The 13,378-nt window shown below is 39.1% G+C and overlaps 3 protein-coding genes across 4 annotated transcripts; 2 read left to right on the plus strand and 1 right to left on the minus strand.

Annotated features, from left to right (window-relative positions):
* The first annotated feature begins 3,188 nt into the window (after positions 1–3,188).
* LOC129725073 (uncharacterized) lies at positions 3,189–4,714 on the plus strand. 2 transcript variants are annotated; one of them, XM_055680478.1, is made up of 3 exons: positions 3,189–3,375; positions 3,639–3,836; positions 3,893–4,714. In XM_055680478.1, the coding sequence occupies exons 2-3, from the start codon at positions 3,663–3,665 to the stop codon at positions 4,277–4,279; spliced, it is 561 nt and encodes a 186-aa protein (XP_055536453.1). In that variant the 5' UTR covers positions 3,189–3,375; positions 3,639–3,662; the 3' UTR covers positions 4,280–4,714. The 2 variants fall into 2 exon arrangements, with proteins under 2 accessions (XP_055536453.1, XP_055536452.1); XM_055680477.1 differs by having other exon boundaries at positions 3,642–3,836.
* Positions 4,715–5,377: 663 nt separating this feature from the next.
* LOC129720416 (uncharacterized) lies at positions 5,378–6,100 on the plus strand. Its single transcript, XM_055671896.1, has 2 exons — positions 5,378–5,383; positions 5,453–6,100. The coding sequence occupies exons 1-2, from the start codon at positions 5,378–5,380 to the stop codon at positions 6,098–6,100; spliced, it is 654 nt and encodes a 217-aa protein (XP_055527871.1).
* Positions 6,101–11,666: 5,566 nt separating this feature from the next.
* Positions 11,667–13,038, minus strand: LOC129723662 (uncharacterized). Its single transcript, XM_055678000.1, has 5 exons — positions 12,919–13,038; positions 12,750–12,855; positions 12,417–12,645; positions 11,973–12,349; positions 11,667–11,914 (listed from the first exon to the last, which is right to left on the minus strand). The coding sequence occupies exons 2-5, from the start codon at positions 12,790–12,792 to the stop codon at positions 11,721–11,723; spliced, it is 843 nt and encodes a 280-aa protein (XP_055533975.1). The 5' UTR covers positions 12,793–12,855; positions 12,919–13,038; the 3' UTR covers positions 11,667–11,720.
* Between the last annotated feature and the right edge of the window lie 340 nt (positions 13,039–13,378).

The following is a 13,378-nucleotide window of genomic DNA, read 5'->3' on the forward strand; positions in this document are numbered from 1 at the left end:
AGTGGACGGGACTGCCGCTTCCTGCATGTATGTCCATGTTCTCCAGATGCTTTTTCACTGTTTTAGAGCATGCACCAACCTCTCGGCCAAGTGCACGCAGCGATTTAGCCAATTTTCCCTCGGTCTTCCTCTTCAGCATCCTTTGAAGCTTCTTGTCGCTCAGGGTCGTTGGCCGTCCGGAACCGGGCTTTCTTTCGATGCTCTGATCGTTGTCCAATAGTGTCAAGATGTTGTAGATGCCAGAACCGGCATACCCGGCGTCCACAAAGTGCCGCACGATGTTCGTTTTTGACGCGGCGAGGTACCGTTTTTGAACGCGCACACTTCTGTACGGAGTAGCTTCACTTTTTTCGTCATCACAGTTAGAGTTTGACTGATAGAGCTGTCAATTTTTTTTACTAACTCATGGGTTACTATGATTGATGATGCATGAGTAGTTTCGTCAGTGCGATGAACCCATGAAAAATCGGCAATTTTTGTCCATTTCTTTACCGCAAACGTTATTGGACAAATGCAATTTTACTATATAAATTTGTTAAAAACAGAGACAGAGATGGCCCAAACAGAGTGGATACGTTTGCGTTGCGTTGACATCAATGTGACAGTAAATGTATGGGCTAACTGTCAAATTGCCGCAAACGCAGCCGCAACGTATTCATTGTGTTAAGACCTTGAATGACAAATCTTACGATACTGCGAATGAAAATTCAAACAACCGGAGGAGTTAAACAGTTTGTTTTGGAAAGTCTTCGGGTTTTACGCCGGGAGTGCTTTCTACGGAGTAGTTTCAAGCCGAAGTTCATTTTGAAGGTTGTATAATAAGGGAAATAATCGAAGCAGGCAAAATTCTATCAATTTTTAAATGGCCAGAACTTCACGAAAAATGAATCAATTCTGACGAAACAGGTTTCATTTTACTGAAAAACTGTCCTAGTTTCCTAGTATTACTTGGGAACTGGACGTGACCAAGGGTCACTGGAAATGTTTCGGATTTCCGGAGTGTGTGCCAAAGTGTACATTTTTGCAACGCGTAGAACTTTTTCTGACATTCTGTTTCACCTAGGTTTATATGTTTTCAATAAATCAGAATTTATTTCGGGTTCATTGGTAACCAAAGATTGAAAATTCGCCAAGGAATCATCGAGGTATGAATTTATTAGGTATGGGTGTTGATTTTGGCGGTTTTTTCCCTGTTGGGTACTAATTTTCTTTGAGCTTGCAGCACTCTAGCAGAATTCAATCGAACATTGTGGGTGTGTAGGTCTTATTAAACAAAGCAACTTTGCAATCTTGCGTTTGAAAAGTTATCTGGATTAACATTTAAAAAGGTCAGATTATTTTCACGCGGATTTTCTCTAAAAGGTTATTTATGCAGATTTTCAAATTTACGTGGTTTTTTACGCGAATTTTTGAATTAAAGCGGTTTATCAAGCGGATTTCTGTATTAACATGGTTTTTTCACGAGGCATGTATCCCCCGCGTAAGAAAACCTAACTGTATTTGAACCCTTTTCTTATGAATCAATATATCTTAGTAAAAATTATCTGAACTTTCCTTCAAAAATATAAAAAAATGAGTTAAAGATCCTACTCTGAAAAACATATAATTTTAAAAATAAAAAATGATTTTAGAAAATATCGGTGATCTCAAATTTTTTTGAAATGAAGTATTTTAGATAGACAATTTAGTTGCCTAAAACGTTCTATGCGTTGCAAAAATGTACACTGTGACACACACTCTTGAAATCCGAAACATTTTCGGTGTAGGTTGGTCACACCAAGTTCCCAAATAATACTAATATAATACTGTTTTCCAGTGAAATGAAACCGGTCATCAAAATTGATTCATTTTTCGTAAAGTTCTGGCCATTCGAAATTCGAGAGAATTTTATTTATCTCAATTATTTTGTCTATCCCCTGTATAAACCAGGATACTTTTTTGGCGCAACAATTTCGTTGATTTGGATTTTTAGTGAAACTAAAAATTGTTTGTTGGGTAACAGATACTTTAAACTCAAACAGTTCCAAGTTAAACTAAACAATTACCAGAGAATTACCAATAGACTGTCGCTCTACATGTCCATCATACTATAAGACTTGGCAAGCCAAATAAAATGCATTTTATTATAATTTCGTATCATTGCTTTTTATGAGATGGTGCAAAAAGTTTGGATACTTTTTTAAAGTTCTTAAGTACTAAGTTGTCGAATTCATCTGTTCTTAGGAAACTAAAAACTATAAATACCTTTTTAGTTACCATTATTTCTCAGAAACTCAGTGACACCCGGGGCGAACCTTTACACCACCCCCAACAATGCTAAATCTTGTCGAATAACAGCACCCAACAAATACCTAGCGGCAAAAGCAACTCCTGGGGTAGGGTAGGTGAGGTCTCCTTCTTTTGGGTCTCCTCCAGTAACCAGCCGCACTGACTTGTGCTCACTCCAAGTATGATGACAGTTCTACAAGGTATGCTATTCACGTCGATGCATTAGTATTAGTGATCGTTATGAACTTTTTCCAATTTTGTATGAAATCTGAAATGATTTTGCATTTTAAACTAAACTTATAAAACATACTTTCCTGAAAAGTTATAGAAATGATGTTGAAACATGTTTTATTTGTGGGGAATACATAAACATGCTGCGGTTTAGGAAAAATATGCTGTTTTTCATCAATTTGCCGGTAACCTTTTTGCACTTTGCGTTTTTTTCTTGTACTCTAATAGCGCTTCTAAATAGAGTCGCTTATGTTTAAACAGCAACAAAAGTCATGAGCTATGACAATGGCTAAGATTATGCTCCAACTATTAGAAATATAGCATTTTTAGATATTTTATTTCGACATATTGTCACAATTTTTCACACTAAATCTAAATTAATATCAATTTCTAGTGTGTTTCAACTGGAGATTCACTCTCTCACCAAAAAAATCAGATATAAAACAACATGAAACGAGAAATTTCCAAAAATGTTCTGAATCCCATACAAAACGCGAAATTTTTCATAACGAAATTTGTTTGTGTGCGTGGATAGACAAAAATGTAGCATACCTTGTAGAACTGTCATCATACTTGGGTGCTCACCCTTATAATATCGATAATTATCGTTAACGTCTAAATTAACGATAATATCGATGACCAGCATTTATCGATATTATCGATAAGTATCGATAAGTTTCCCATCACTAGTTTGTACAATTTGTTCGCCTAAAACAAAAATATACACCAAAACAAAGATTTAAATAAAGTGAATAACTGCGCATTACACCATAAATATGTAAAATACGTTGCAAATCTGATTACTGCTTACGCTCTGATTGTTTGTAACATTGGAGAGTTAACTGTTCCAACCAAAAAAGATTCGATCTTATTCAGGTATGGTATCTGTAAATCAGTGTTCACTAAATTTAATTTATTAGTTTCATTTTCCAACTACCTGTATGTTATTTTTCAATAACTCAGTTGTTTCGACCGCGGTACGAAAAAAAAAATAATCTGTCGCCAGTATAATCGTAGCTTCAATTCTATAATTGTCTTACACTAGAAATTTGCTATGAAATCGCTATACCTAATAAGCCGAAAGATTAGAATATGCAAATGTTCATGCATCTAAAACAGAAGTTTTCATTTTGCTCTAGCAGATTCAAGCGCCGTTATTCGAAATGTTGGACGAAACCGATCAGAAGGATGACGCCCGAGTGCAGAAACATCACACTATGCCAATACCAGTTCAACAGAACGTTCACTTCAAAAGCACAACCGAATACTCCGGCGGTCTTATGGCCAACAATTACAATAAGCTGCAAATGCAACTTAACACCCGATATATATCACAGGTAAGTGTTCATTTTTCTTTCTTATTGTACCTTGAAAAAATAATTTTTCTTTTCAGATATCATGTCCGCGCCGGATTCGTGTTTCACTGCCACACGTTCGCGTGTGTCCATACATCGTTCCACAGCGCTCACGAACCAAAAGCGAAAACTCGGACACATCGAGCCTAATGAATTTGGAAACTTGTCCAGCCAGTGATGCCGTCCGAACCAGTCTGAACTGCAGCCTCATGATGGAAACCTGTGATCCATCCTTTTCGCAGATGGACACTTCAAACCAACAGCAGCAACTGATTGCGAGCATGCCTGAGAGGCGTAATACGCTCGTCAAATCAAAATCGCTAGAAAATTTGGCTCAGGTTGCGCGCCCAATCGACGGGTCACAACCTTCGCATGAGATGGAATTTGTCTCTAGTCGCATCCAAAAATTGAAGGTGCAGGAATAATGCATCAGGCATAATTTTTACTTATTACGTAGAACACAACTCGACAACATGCATTGTCGATTTTAAAATACGTGCTTTTAACACGAAAAATGACCGATACTGATAGGGTTAAGCCTGTTGTGTATAAGCTTTTTAGCAGAAGGATTTTTACTACCGTATAACAATAAGAGTCACTAAATGCTGTTTAGCAGCATCTTTACACTAGAGAAAAAGTGAACCAACCGTACACGGAATGTAGAGAAATATTGCCACTGGTTACCTTAATTAGTGCAATTTTTAACTAGTTTGTTTTTCATTGGTGGCAGAATTTCAGATCCGGAGCAGGCGCTCGCGTTTCGATTCCTGTAATGAGTGAACTATTTATTTCAATAAATTTATAGAAAGAAACTACTGTGGTTTCCACAGTAGGTTACGTTTTATGAGTTATGAGCAAAATTATGAACACTTATTTTCAATGCGTAGCTGTGCCCAGGATTTTGTTTTTTTTGTTTTGTTTTGATGGGAAATGATTTTTTTTAATAATATTAGTAAATAATATTAGCCCTATTAGTAAAGAGAAGTCAACTCGACTCGCCCATGTATTTCAAATGAGACAAGTTGCTCGTACAACAGCTCCTATCCCTACCTCCACGTGGTACTGACGAGGATACGAGCAACATAGGGAAGACCGGTGAACCGGTGGGAACTTGTTCATGTGCTGACTAGCTAGGTTAAGCTGTTCTTGGAGAGCAGTTTGTCTGAGCGTCTTTTCTTCATGTCTGTGGCGGTTCGAACCTCTGTTGATCCTTAGCAGACGGCTGAACTATAAAATGCGGTGTCTCACTAGCTACACCCAAGACGGCAGACCCGCGACCCTAGTAAAGTAAAAATAATGAATTACAAACTACAGATCCAGCGTATCAAAATAATCGGTATTAAGTTGAGCACACGAAAGAGGACGATTGGAACCTCGGCACTTGGAATGTTAGGACTTTGAAGGAACCAACACGCTCAGAGAGCTGCGGGAGGTAGCAAACATACAAGAGGTGCGTGGGCTAAAAACCGGAGAACGTGAATTCCGGACGGTAGACTCAACCACTGACGAAACGGCCTCCAGATATGGAGGTCAGGTGCGAATATAAGAAATAAGTATATCAAGATTGTCATTGAGAATATGAACGCCCAAATCGGAAGGAAGACCTGTGTAAACCGGTGATCGTACACGACAGTCTGCACACCGAGACGAACAACAACGGCCTAAGCTGGTTAAACTTTGCCGCTTTCCAAGAATTGGTATTCCGAAGTACATTCTTCCTCCACAAGGACATCCACAAAGCCACTCAAAAATCACCTGGCCAACTAACAACAAACCAAATTGACCATGTGCTCACCAAAGGACGTTTTTCCTCGAACATCACCAACATACGCACTTACCGAGGTGCGGATATTGACTCGGACCACTACTTAGTGGCGGTTTGTATACGCGCAAAACTGTCGACTAGCTATCAGTCACGACAGAACCGATCTCCGCGGCTCAACATCAAGCAGCTACGGAACCCACAAGCTGCCGAAGTCTATGCGCAACAACTTGAAGCGGCACCAGCCACGGTAGAGGAGTTCGGCGCTGCTTCTCTCGAGGATGGCTGGATCGGCCATCAGGGAAGAATAACCAATCACGTAAAGACTATGTGCCGCGAGCTGACTTGTCGAAGTTTGTTGGAAGTAATCTCATCACGAACGATAGCGAGGCGGTCGATAGATGGAAGCAGCACTTCGATGAATATCTGTATGGCTATGCAACAAACAGAAGCGGAACTAGAACGGACCTGGGAGTGCCAGTAGTAGATGACCGGGTATCAGCCCCCGATCTCAACGGTACTCAGCGGGAGAATAGGAGTCTGAAGAACAACAAAGCCACCGACAAAGACGGCCTGCCGGGTGAGCTCTGCAAACATGTGAAGAAATACTTGCTAGAGTAATGCACTGGGTCATTTCCAAGACCTCCTAGAATACTCTCCCAAGTTCTATTCCAACGTCTCACACCTTTAACCAGGAGGATCGTAGGGCAGTACCATGCGGGTTTCATGGGAATCCGCGCAACCACTGACCAAATATTTTCAATCCGACAGGTTTTGCAAAAATGTCGTAAGTACAACGTGTCCACGCATCATATTTTTATCGACTTCAAGGCAGCCTATGATACAGTTGATCGAAAACAGCTATGGCAGATTAAGCACGAAAACTAGTATATATTTCTGGACTACCATGAATCGTGTGATGTGTTTCGGGGACACTCTCGAGTCTCTTCGAGTCATGCCGAGGATTGAGATAAGGTGATGGATTTTCCGGTTGCTTAAGCGAAGCCCTCAAAGGTGTTATACGAAGAGCGGGCATCGACACGAGTGGTACGATTTTCACGAAGCGAGTTCAGCTTAAAGGCTTCGCTGATGACTTCGACATCATAGCATGAAACATTGCGACGGTGGAGGAAACCTACACCAGACTAAAGGCGGAAGCTAAGCGTATTGGACTACTGATCAATGAGTATATGAAGGTAATAGGCTCCAAGGAGAATAATGTAAGCCTCCCACCCCGGATCATCGTAGACAGCGATGAGCATGAGGTGGTAGACGAGTTCTATGCTTATTAAATACTAGTTGAACGTTCCCGGCGATGCACGGGATCAAAAGTTTCAAAATTAGGAATCATTTTTTATAATTCATTGCATTATTAGCACAACTCACTTCAAAAATATTTCACATCTTATACGTCCAACATCACATTGAGTACTTTAAAATTCTGAGAACGCACAGGACGAAAATACCCATATTGGATTGCATTTCTTGATTTGGGGATGTTTTACAGAAACTGGATTTTCGGATTTCAAAATGACGTATGGAGTTCGGAAGTTTCGGAAGTATTGTAATGGCTGGCCAAATACCACTTTAGATTATTTTCCTGAAACCAGAAGTCGTTATTTTGGAAAATGTTATGTGGGGTCATCACAGTTCCGATTATTCCACACTCGGGTGATAACCGGATATTCGTCAATCGTTCACAGTAAAACCCCTTTTTTAATAGGGGTCTTCACATCGAGCTCGTATACGAATACCCAGCCGTAAACTGTGTATCTTCCGTTATTCGTCAATGGAGGTGAGTATTTTTACGGCTGGGTATTTGTTTACGAGCTCGACATGAATACCCATAATGTAACTTTTAGAAGAAAGAAATCAAAGTAAGAAGAATTTAGCGTGACCATGCTTAGTTCTCCTCTATAATAGTCATATCTAAAGAGATAACATGTAAATTTTTATAACGAAAATGTTTGTTGGTGTCCAAGGAACACGTCTGAGAAGTAGTTAACGTTTTAATCCACATAACTACGTAGAAATTAAAAAAAATTAATCCAATGGAATGCGGCCCTTCCTCCAGCCAAAAGTCCCAAGATCTAGTTTTGGTAAAAGTATTTCGAATCCCGTAATGTGTTACTATTCACAAAACTTCGAAAACATCAGAAATTTATTCTTTTTCTGCTCGATTCGCACTAAATTCAAACATAAATTCTTCTGCGAAAAAATATTTGCAGACGTTGAAGGAACAACGAACATTTTTTTGAAAAAAAAAAAATTAATTTACAGGCGAATTGAGCTCATACTCAAAAAGTCAAAATTTTGCATGTATTATATGTATAATACACTAAGGTCGCTTTATACGCAGTTTTTTTAACGCGGGTTTCTTTTTACGTGGCTTTTTTACGCGGATTCCGGAATTTACGCGGTTTTTTATACGCGGATCACGGAATTCACGCGGATTCCGGAATTTACGCGTTTTTTTTTGCGCGGATTTCGGTTTCCCTCCACTCGGAATGCAGAATTAACGCTGGTTTTTTTTACGCGGATTCCGGAATTTACGCGGTTTTTTTTACGCGACATGTATACCCCGCGTAAAAAGCGACTTTAGTGTATATATAAATTTTGAAAAGAGTATTTTAATGTGTTTTTCTGTATGCTGAAAATCATCTTCAAACATACGTAGTTTTTAAAGTAATATCCCAACTTTTAGCAATAAGATACCTATAATGTTTCCTCAAATGTCTTTCCTGAGCATTAACAAACATTTCAATGAAGAACAATTACATATCATAGCTTTGAATTTCGATTTAGAGGCAAATTGAGTACAAATATTCTTGATTTCGCTTGTTTAACGTTGTGTTGTGAATAATATCTCAATTTTCAGTAATCAAAAATCTGTTATTTTTACTCAAAAGTCTTTCCTGAACATAAACAAACATTTTAGTGGAAAAAATCATATATCATAGCTTTGAATTAAGATTTAAAGACAAATTGAGCCAAAATATTCATGATATTGCATGTTTTACTTAGTTTTGTGAATAATATCTCTATTTTAAGTTATCAGGCAACTATTTTTCATCTCGAATGTTATTCCTCAATATCAAGGAACACTTTATTGAAAAAAATCACGTGTTTGAATTCTTTTGAATTCTGATTTAGAGACAAATTGAGCCTAAAAAATTATGGTTTCGCATGATTTATGTGGTTTTGTGGAAAATATTTAAATTTCAAATAATCAGATACCTATTATTTTTCCCTCAAGTATCTTTCCTAAACACAACGAACATTTTATTATAGTAAAAATCACAGATCACTGCTTCGAGTTTTGATTTAGAGGCAAATTCAGCATAAAAGTCATGATTTTGCATGTTTCACGTAGTTTTGTGAATAATATCTCGAGTTTCAGTAATCAGATACCTGTTATTTTTTCTCAAATGCCTTTCTTAAACATCAGCGAACATTTTAATGGAAAAAGAATCACATGTCATCGCTATGAATTTTGATTTGGAGACGAATTAAGTATAAAAAGTTATAATTTTGCATGTTTTACTTAGTTTTGTGAATAATATCTCAAGTTTTAGTAATTAGATACCTATTATTTTTTCTCAAATGTCTTTCCTGAACATCGGCAAACATTTTCATGTTAAAAAACCTACATGTCAGCGCTTATTATTTTTGATTTAGAACAATTCAAAATGATGATGATTACTTTACATCTCAGAGTCTGAGGGAATAATATCAATAAGATCATGCGTTACGGAATTCCATTTTTTTTAATAGATATTTACCGGTTTGTTCTATCTGTTCGACTCTTTATCACACTTTTACTGATGGATATTTTTTAGCACTTTTAACGGGACTTTTCGGTATGCCTCGGAATACGTCCAAATATGCTGAATACTTGATAATAATTTAGAGACCAGCTCTTGTCTATTTGACACTTTTATAGAGGGTTTGTCTGTTATCGACGTTACCCCTTTTCGATCGTGCAAATGCACTGAAAGAAATAAATATCTGATAGGATTGGATATGGCAGTGCTTAGGATCGTTGGTGGCCGATGACAACAACACCGCGGGAAATCGTGCCTACTTTGCACTTTGCAAGACGCTGAGATCTAATCGAGTGCGCTGCCGTACGAAGCTAAGGCTGTACAAAACACTGATTGGACCGGTGGTCCTCCATGTCTTTTACAGACTGAAGACGCAGACGTACGCGCTGCTAGGAAAGACACCTGGTCAAAGTGAACAGATTTCGATGGGCCGGACACGTCGCAAGGATGCCAGACGACAACCCGGGTAAAACAGTTTTTTTCAGTTACCCCTCCAGTGACAGAAACAGAGGAGCACAGCGTGATTGATCAGATTGAAAGTGACCTACGAGTATTAAAACGCCTGGGAGCATGGCGCCATACAGTCCAGAACCGAGTGAAATGGAGACGACTTCTTGATACAGCACGAGCCACCTGACCTCTAGTCTACTAGATAGGTGGGTAGACCCAACCACGGGCACTTCTTTTAAGAACTACGTCTACTACAGTGACGGCGAAGCAGAGGTTTCGCGCTGCTATAGAACCAAATGAAGCGTGTGATGAGATGGAGGCATATCGATGACCGTCGATATGCGTATTAAGGATCAAAGGCAGATTTACCAACCAACCCTGCTCCATCAATGAGTACGGTACCTCGTAATCTGTGTACAACAATCGGCTCTCTTGGTCCCCATGCCCTTCAGGTATTCACAAAAAAAGGCAGATTCTGCTAAACAGTCTTATCAGCGTTTACGCATTGACAAACAATGAAACCGACTACGTAAAGGAGGAGTTCTACGAGCTGCTCGAGCAAAAGTATAGAGGGTATCCACAGGCACAACACGACATACCGAAACACTAGAGCTGCCGCGATAAGGTTTCACCACTGTAAACAAGGTGATACGGAAAATTGCCTTACCTGGCACGGGGAGAGAGAGAGCGATCGACGGAATCTGTAACCTGACCCTGTCAGCTTCTGCCATGTGTAAAAACAGGGGGAAACTTGATTACCGATAAGTCGCAGGTAGCCAGGCGTGGGAAATAATACTTCGAAGTGGTATTGAAGTCGTCGCGAGGAAAAGTAGACGGGTTGTGGATCTGCCAACCTTGGAAGGGGTGAAAAGCATTCAGAGAACGAAGAAGTCAGATCCTCAACCCGTTTCGAAAACACAACTTGCAGACACACCATCAAAAATTGCAAAATTTCAAGGCGGTGTACGATTCAATAAAACGCGACAAGTTTTGGCAGATTAAGCTTGAACATGGTATTCCAACAAAACTGATTAAGCTAATAAGTGTGATTGTTGACGGTTTCCCTTCAAGCGTCAGAACATCGAGCGAAATTTCGTGCCAACTTGTGGGCTTTCGAGGTTGCTGTTCAACATAGCCGTGAAAGGTGCTAGATCCACACGAAATTCACGCCTAACAAGACGCTGATTCTCAGGTGGCGCTCTACTATCGATTGATTGGGGTCTTCGAGCGTATAAACTTGCAATCAATTCTCGTTACGAACAAGAAAATGGGTTGTTGTACAGGCGTATGAATCACGAAAGTATGGGTAAGCTTCAAATATCATTAATTTATCATCATAATCTACCTTAAGCAGTCTGAAAATTTTTTAACAATACAACTATCAACGGTCTATCTGATCCCAACTATTGTTTCTAACATCAATACGCTGATTTTTCATTTTGTAAACATTCCAGCAACAATAGATATACAACATTCTTCGTCATAACACGTTACGTCAAATATTGTTTGATATCGTCAGTTAACGTCTTGGTGAGTCATCGAAACTTACCCATTTTTTAAACGGAATACTTTTCACAACTGTTCAAACATCAACTGCTACTACTTGTTAAAACCGGGTTCTGAAATTCGCTCGTTTACCTGGCTGACTGACACACAAAAGTTATGAAATCAAATCGATGTCATCAATAACAAATGTTTTAGATAGATGAACTGCCAGCGTACGAATGTGTTCTTTCACTCTGTTGTTTGTCCAAATAACTTAAGCTGGTTTGAATAATGTTTCTCAAGTTTATTTTATTGACAAATATTATGGAACAGTGAAAATGATAATTAATTAGAAACTGTTTGCTCGAATTTGCAATGCGCGAGTGGGGGAATAGCACAGCTGCACTTCAATGTTCCAGCTGAAGTAGTGATAGGTTCCAGCGATTCTCCTACATGCATTGTAATGTCTCCATATTTACACTGGAGGTTGGGATCGTCAACAGCTATGTCACTTTTCACCAGTTTATCGGTAGAAACAGCTGAAATAAGTTCCACAATGGTTCACTATCTCAATACATATTAAAAACAAATACTTACGCAACCTCCATTCCCACGGACAGCAGGTGCCATCTCTGTAGACAGGAATGGCTCCACCGTTCAATTTTCCTACCAACTCGAACGTACACTTTTGCTCGACGCAATTTCCATAATTGGATAAATTGTTTTCATCAAACCCAGCTGCACAAATACAGTGCCGGCAAGGATTACCGGGTATTATTATTCGCTCGCCTTCGTAGTAGGAATGTCCCGCCAGGGTACACTTCGACAGTTTGTTGCGATCATCATCACAAACGTCCCCCGTTGAACAGCAGTGGCCAAGCTCGTACTGTCGCACGCAGTTTTCGATGCGAGGTTGGAGGAAATCGGCACAATCTTTATGCGCGTAGACGAAATGTGCACCAGAACGTCCATCACTTGATACAAAATACATCCTTACTTGAGACGCAACCGGAAATTCTAAGGCTAACAGTAATGACTTACCTAATACAGTTCACATTAGCGACGCATGTGGACGCCGTTTCTCCGTCCGGAACGTGATCATTAAGCCCGTAGACCTTTCCAAATAGATAACATTTACCGGACTGACGGTTGGTCAAGCTCGGACAGTTGTAGCTTACGGGACAACCTCGTGCATTCTGTTCATCACTGGGAGTACATCCCATAGTAGTATAGTGCTTTGTTGGCTGATCACATCCTGACAAAGCAGATGCTTTGAAAATAATAAAAATTCAGGAAAAAAAATAATTTTCAGTATACTACTATTAATCCAATTCGACTATCGGCTAAAAATATCGACTAGCAATTGATACTTACCCAAGCCTGCGATAGCGAGAAGTAATACAAACGATCTGCTCATTTTTTAGTAAACAACTGAATAATATCTTACCACAGCACTTGTGTTTTATTGGAAAACCAGAAGCTGCAAAAAAATACACATCTTTATCTTCAGTACACCTCGAAATGATGCGTGAGTATGAATCACCTTGACGGATTTCGCGCCAGCTGGGCCAGATGTTGGCAGCCCCCTCGCAGAATTCAATAACTTATTTTTTAATTTCAGGTCATATTTTATGTCAGGTCAAACCAGGAAGTAAACAATTTTCGGAAATTACTGTTTGTTCGAAGAAACAAAAATTATTTCCCAGTTCTTCAGACAACGTCGAACGAGGTCCAGAGCTGGTAGCGAGTCACTTTTTATTGATTTTGAGCCTAATCACTAGTACACACTTAACTGCGTAATATTTTCTCGGTAAAGTAAAATACCGAACTACTTGAAAACATTTTAGTTTATCGTTGTTCGGTAAGAAAATTACCGAGAAATCGGAAACCGAACGTGTTAACGGAATACAGTAAATTTTTTTACCGAAAAAATCTGTGAAACCAAAAATTTTTTGAGTTCAGTAAACTAAAATACCGAATCTCGGAACCCTGGCATCATTTAA

This window comes from Wyeomyia smithii, chromosome 2 (genome assembly GCF_029784165.1).
Source record: "Wyeomyia smithii strain HCP4-BCI-WySm-NY-G18 chromosome 2, ASM2978416v1, whole genome shotgun sequence".
NCBI lineage: Eukaryota > Metazoa > Arthropoda > Insecta > Diptera > Culicidae > Wyeomyia > Wyeomyia smithii.

Excerpts from the sequence above, each read along its gene's own strand:
- LOC129725073 (XM_055680478.1), top strand. The coding sequence starts at position 3,663 with ATGTTGGACGAAACCGATCAGAAGGATGACGCCCGAGTGCAGAAACAT. Across the intron at positions 3,837-3,892 it reads ACACCCGATATATATCACAG|ATATCATGTCCGCGCCGGAT; the intron begins GTAAGTGTTCAT and ends TTTTCTTTTCAG.
- LOC129723662 (XM_055678000.1), bottom strand. The coding sequence starts at position 12,792 with ATGAGCAGATCGTTTGTATTACTTCTCGCTATCGCAGGCTTGG. Across the intron at positions 12,646-12,749 it reads TCTCGCTATCGCAGGCTTGG|CATCTGCTTTGTCAGGATGT; the intron begins GTAAGTATCAAT and ends TTATTTTCAAAG. Across the intron at positions 11,915-11,972 it reads TCCGTGGGAATGGAGGTTGC|CTGTTTCTACCGATAAACTG; the intron begins GTAAGTATTTGT and ends AACTTATTTCAG.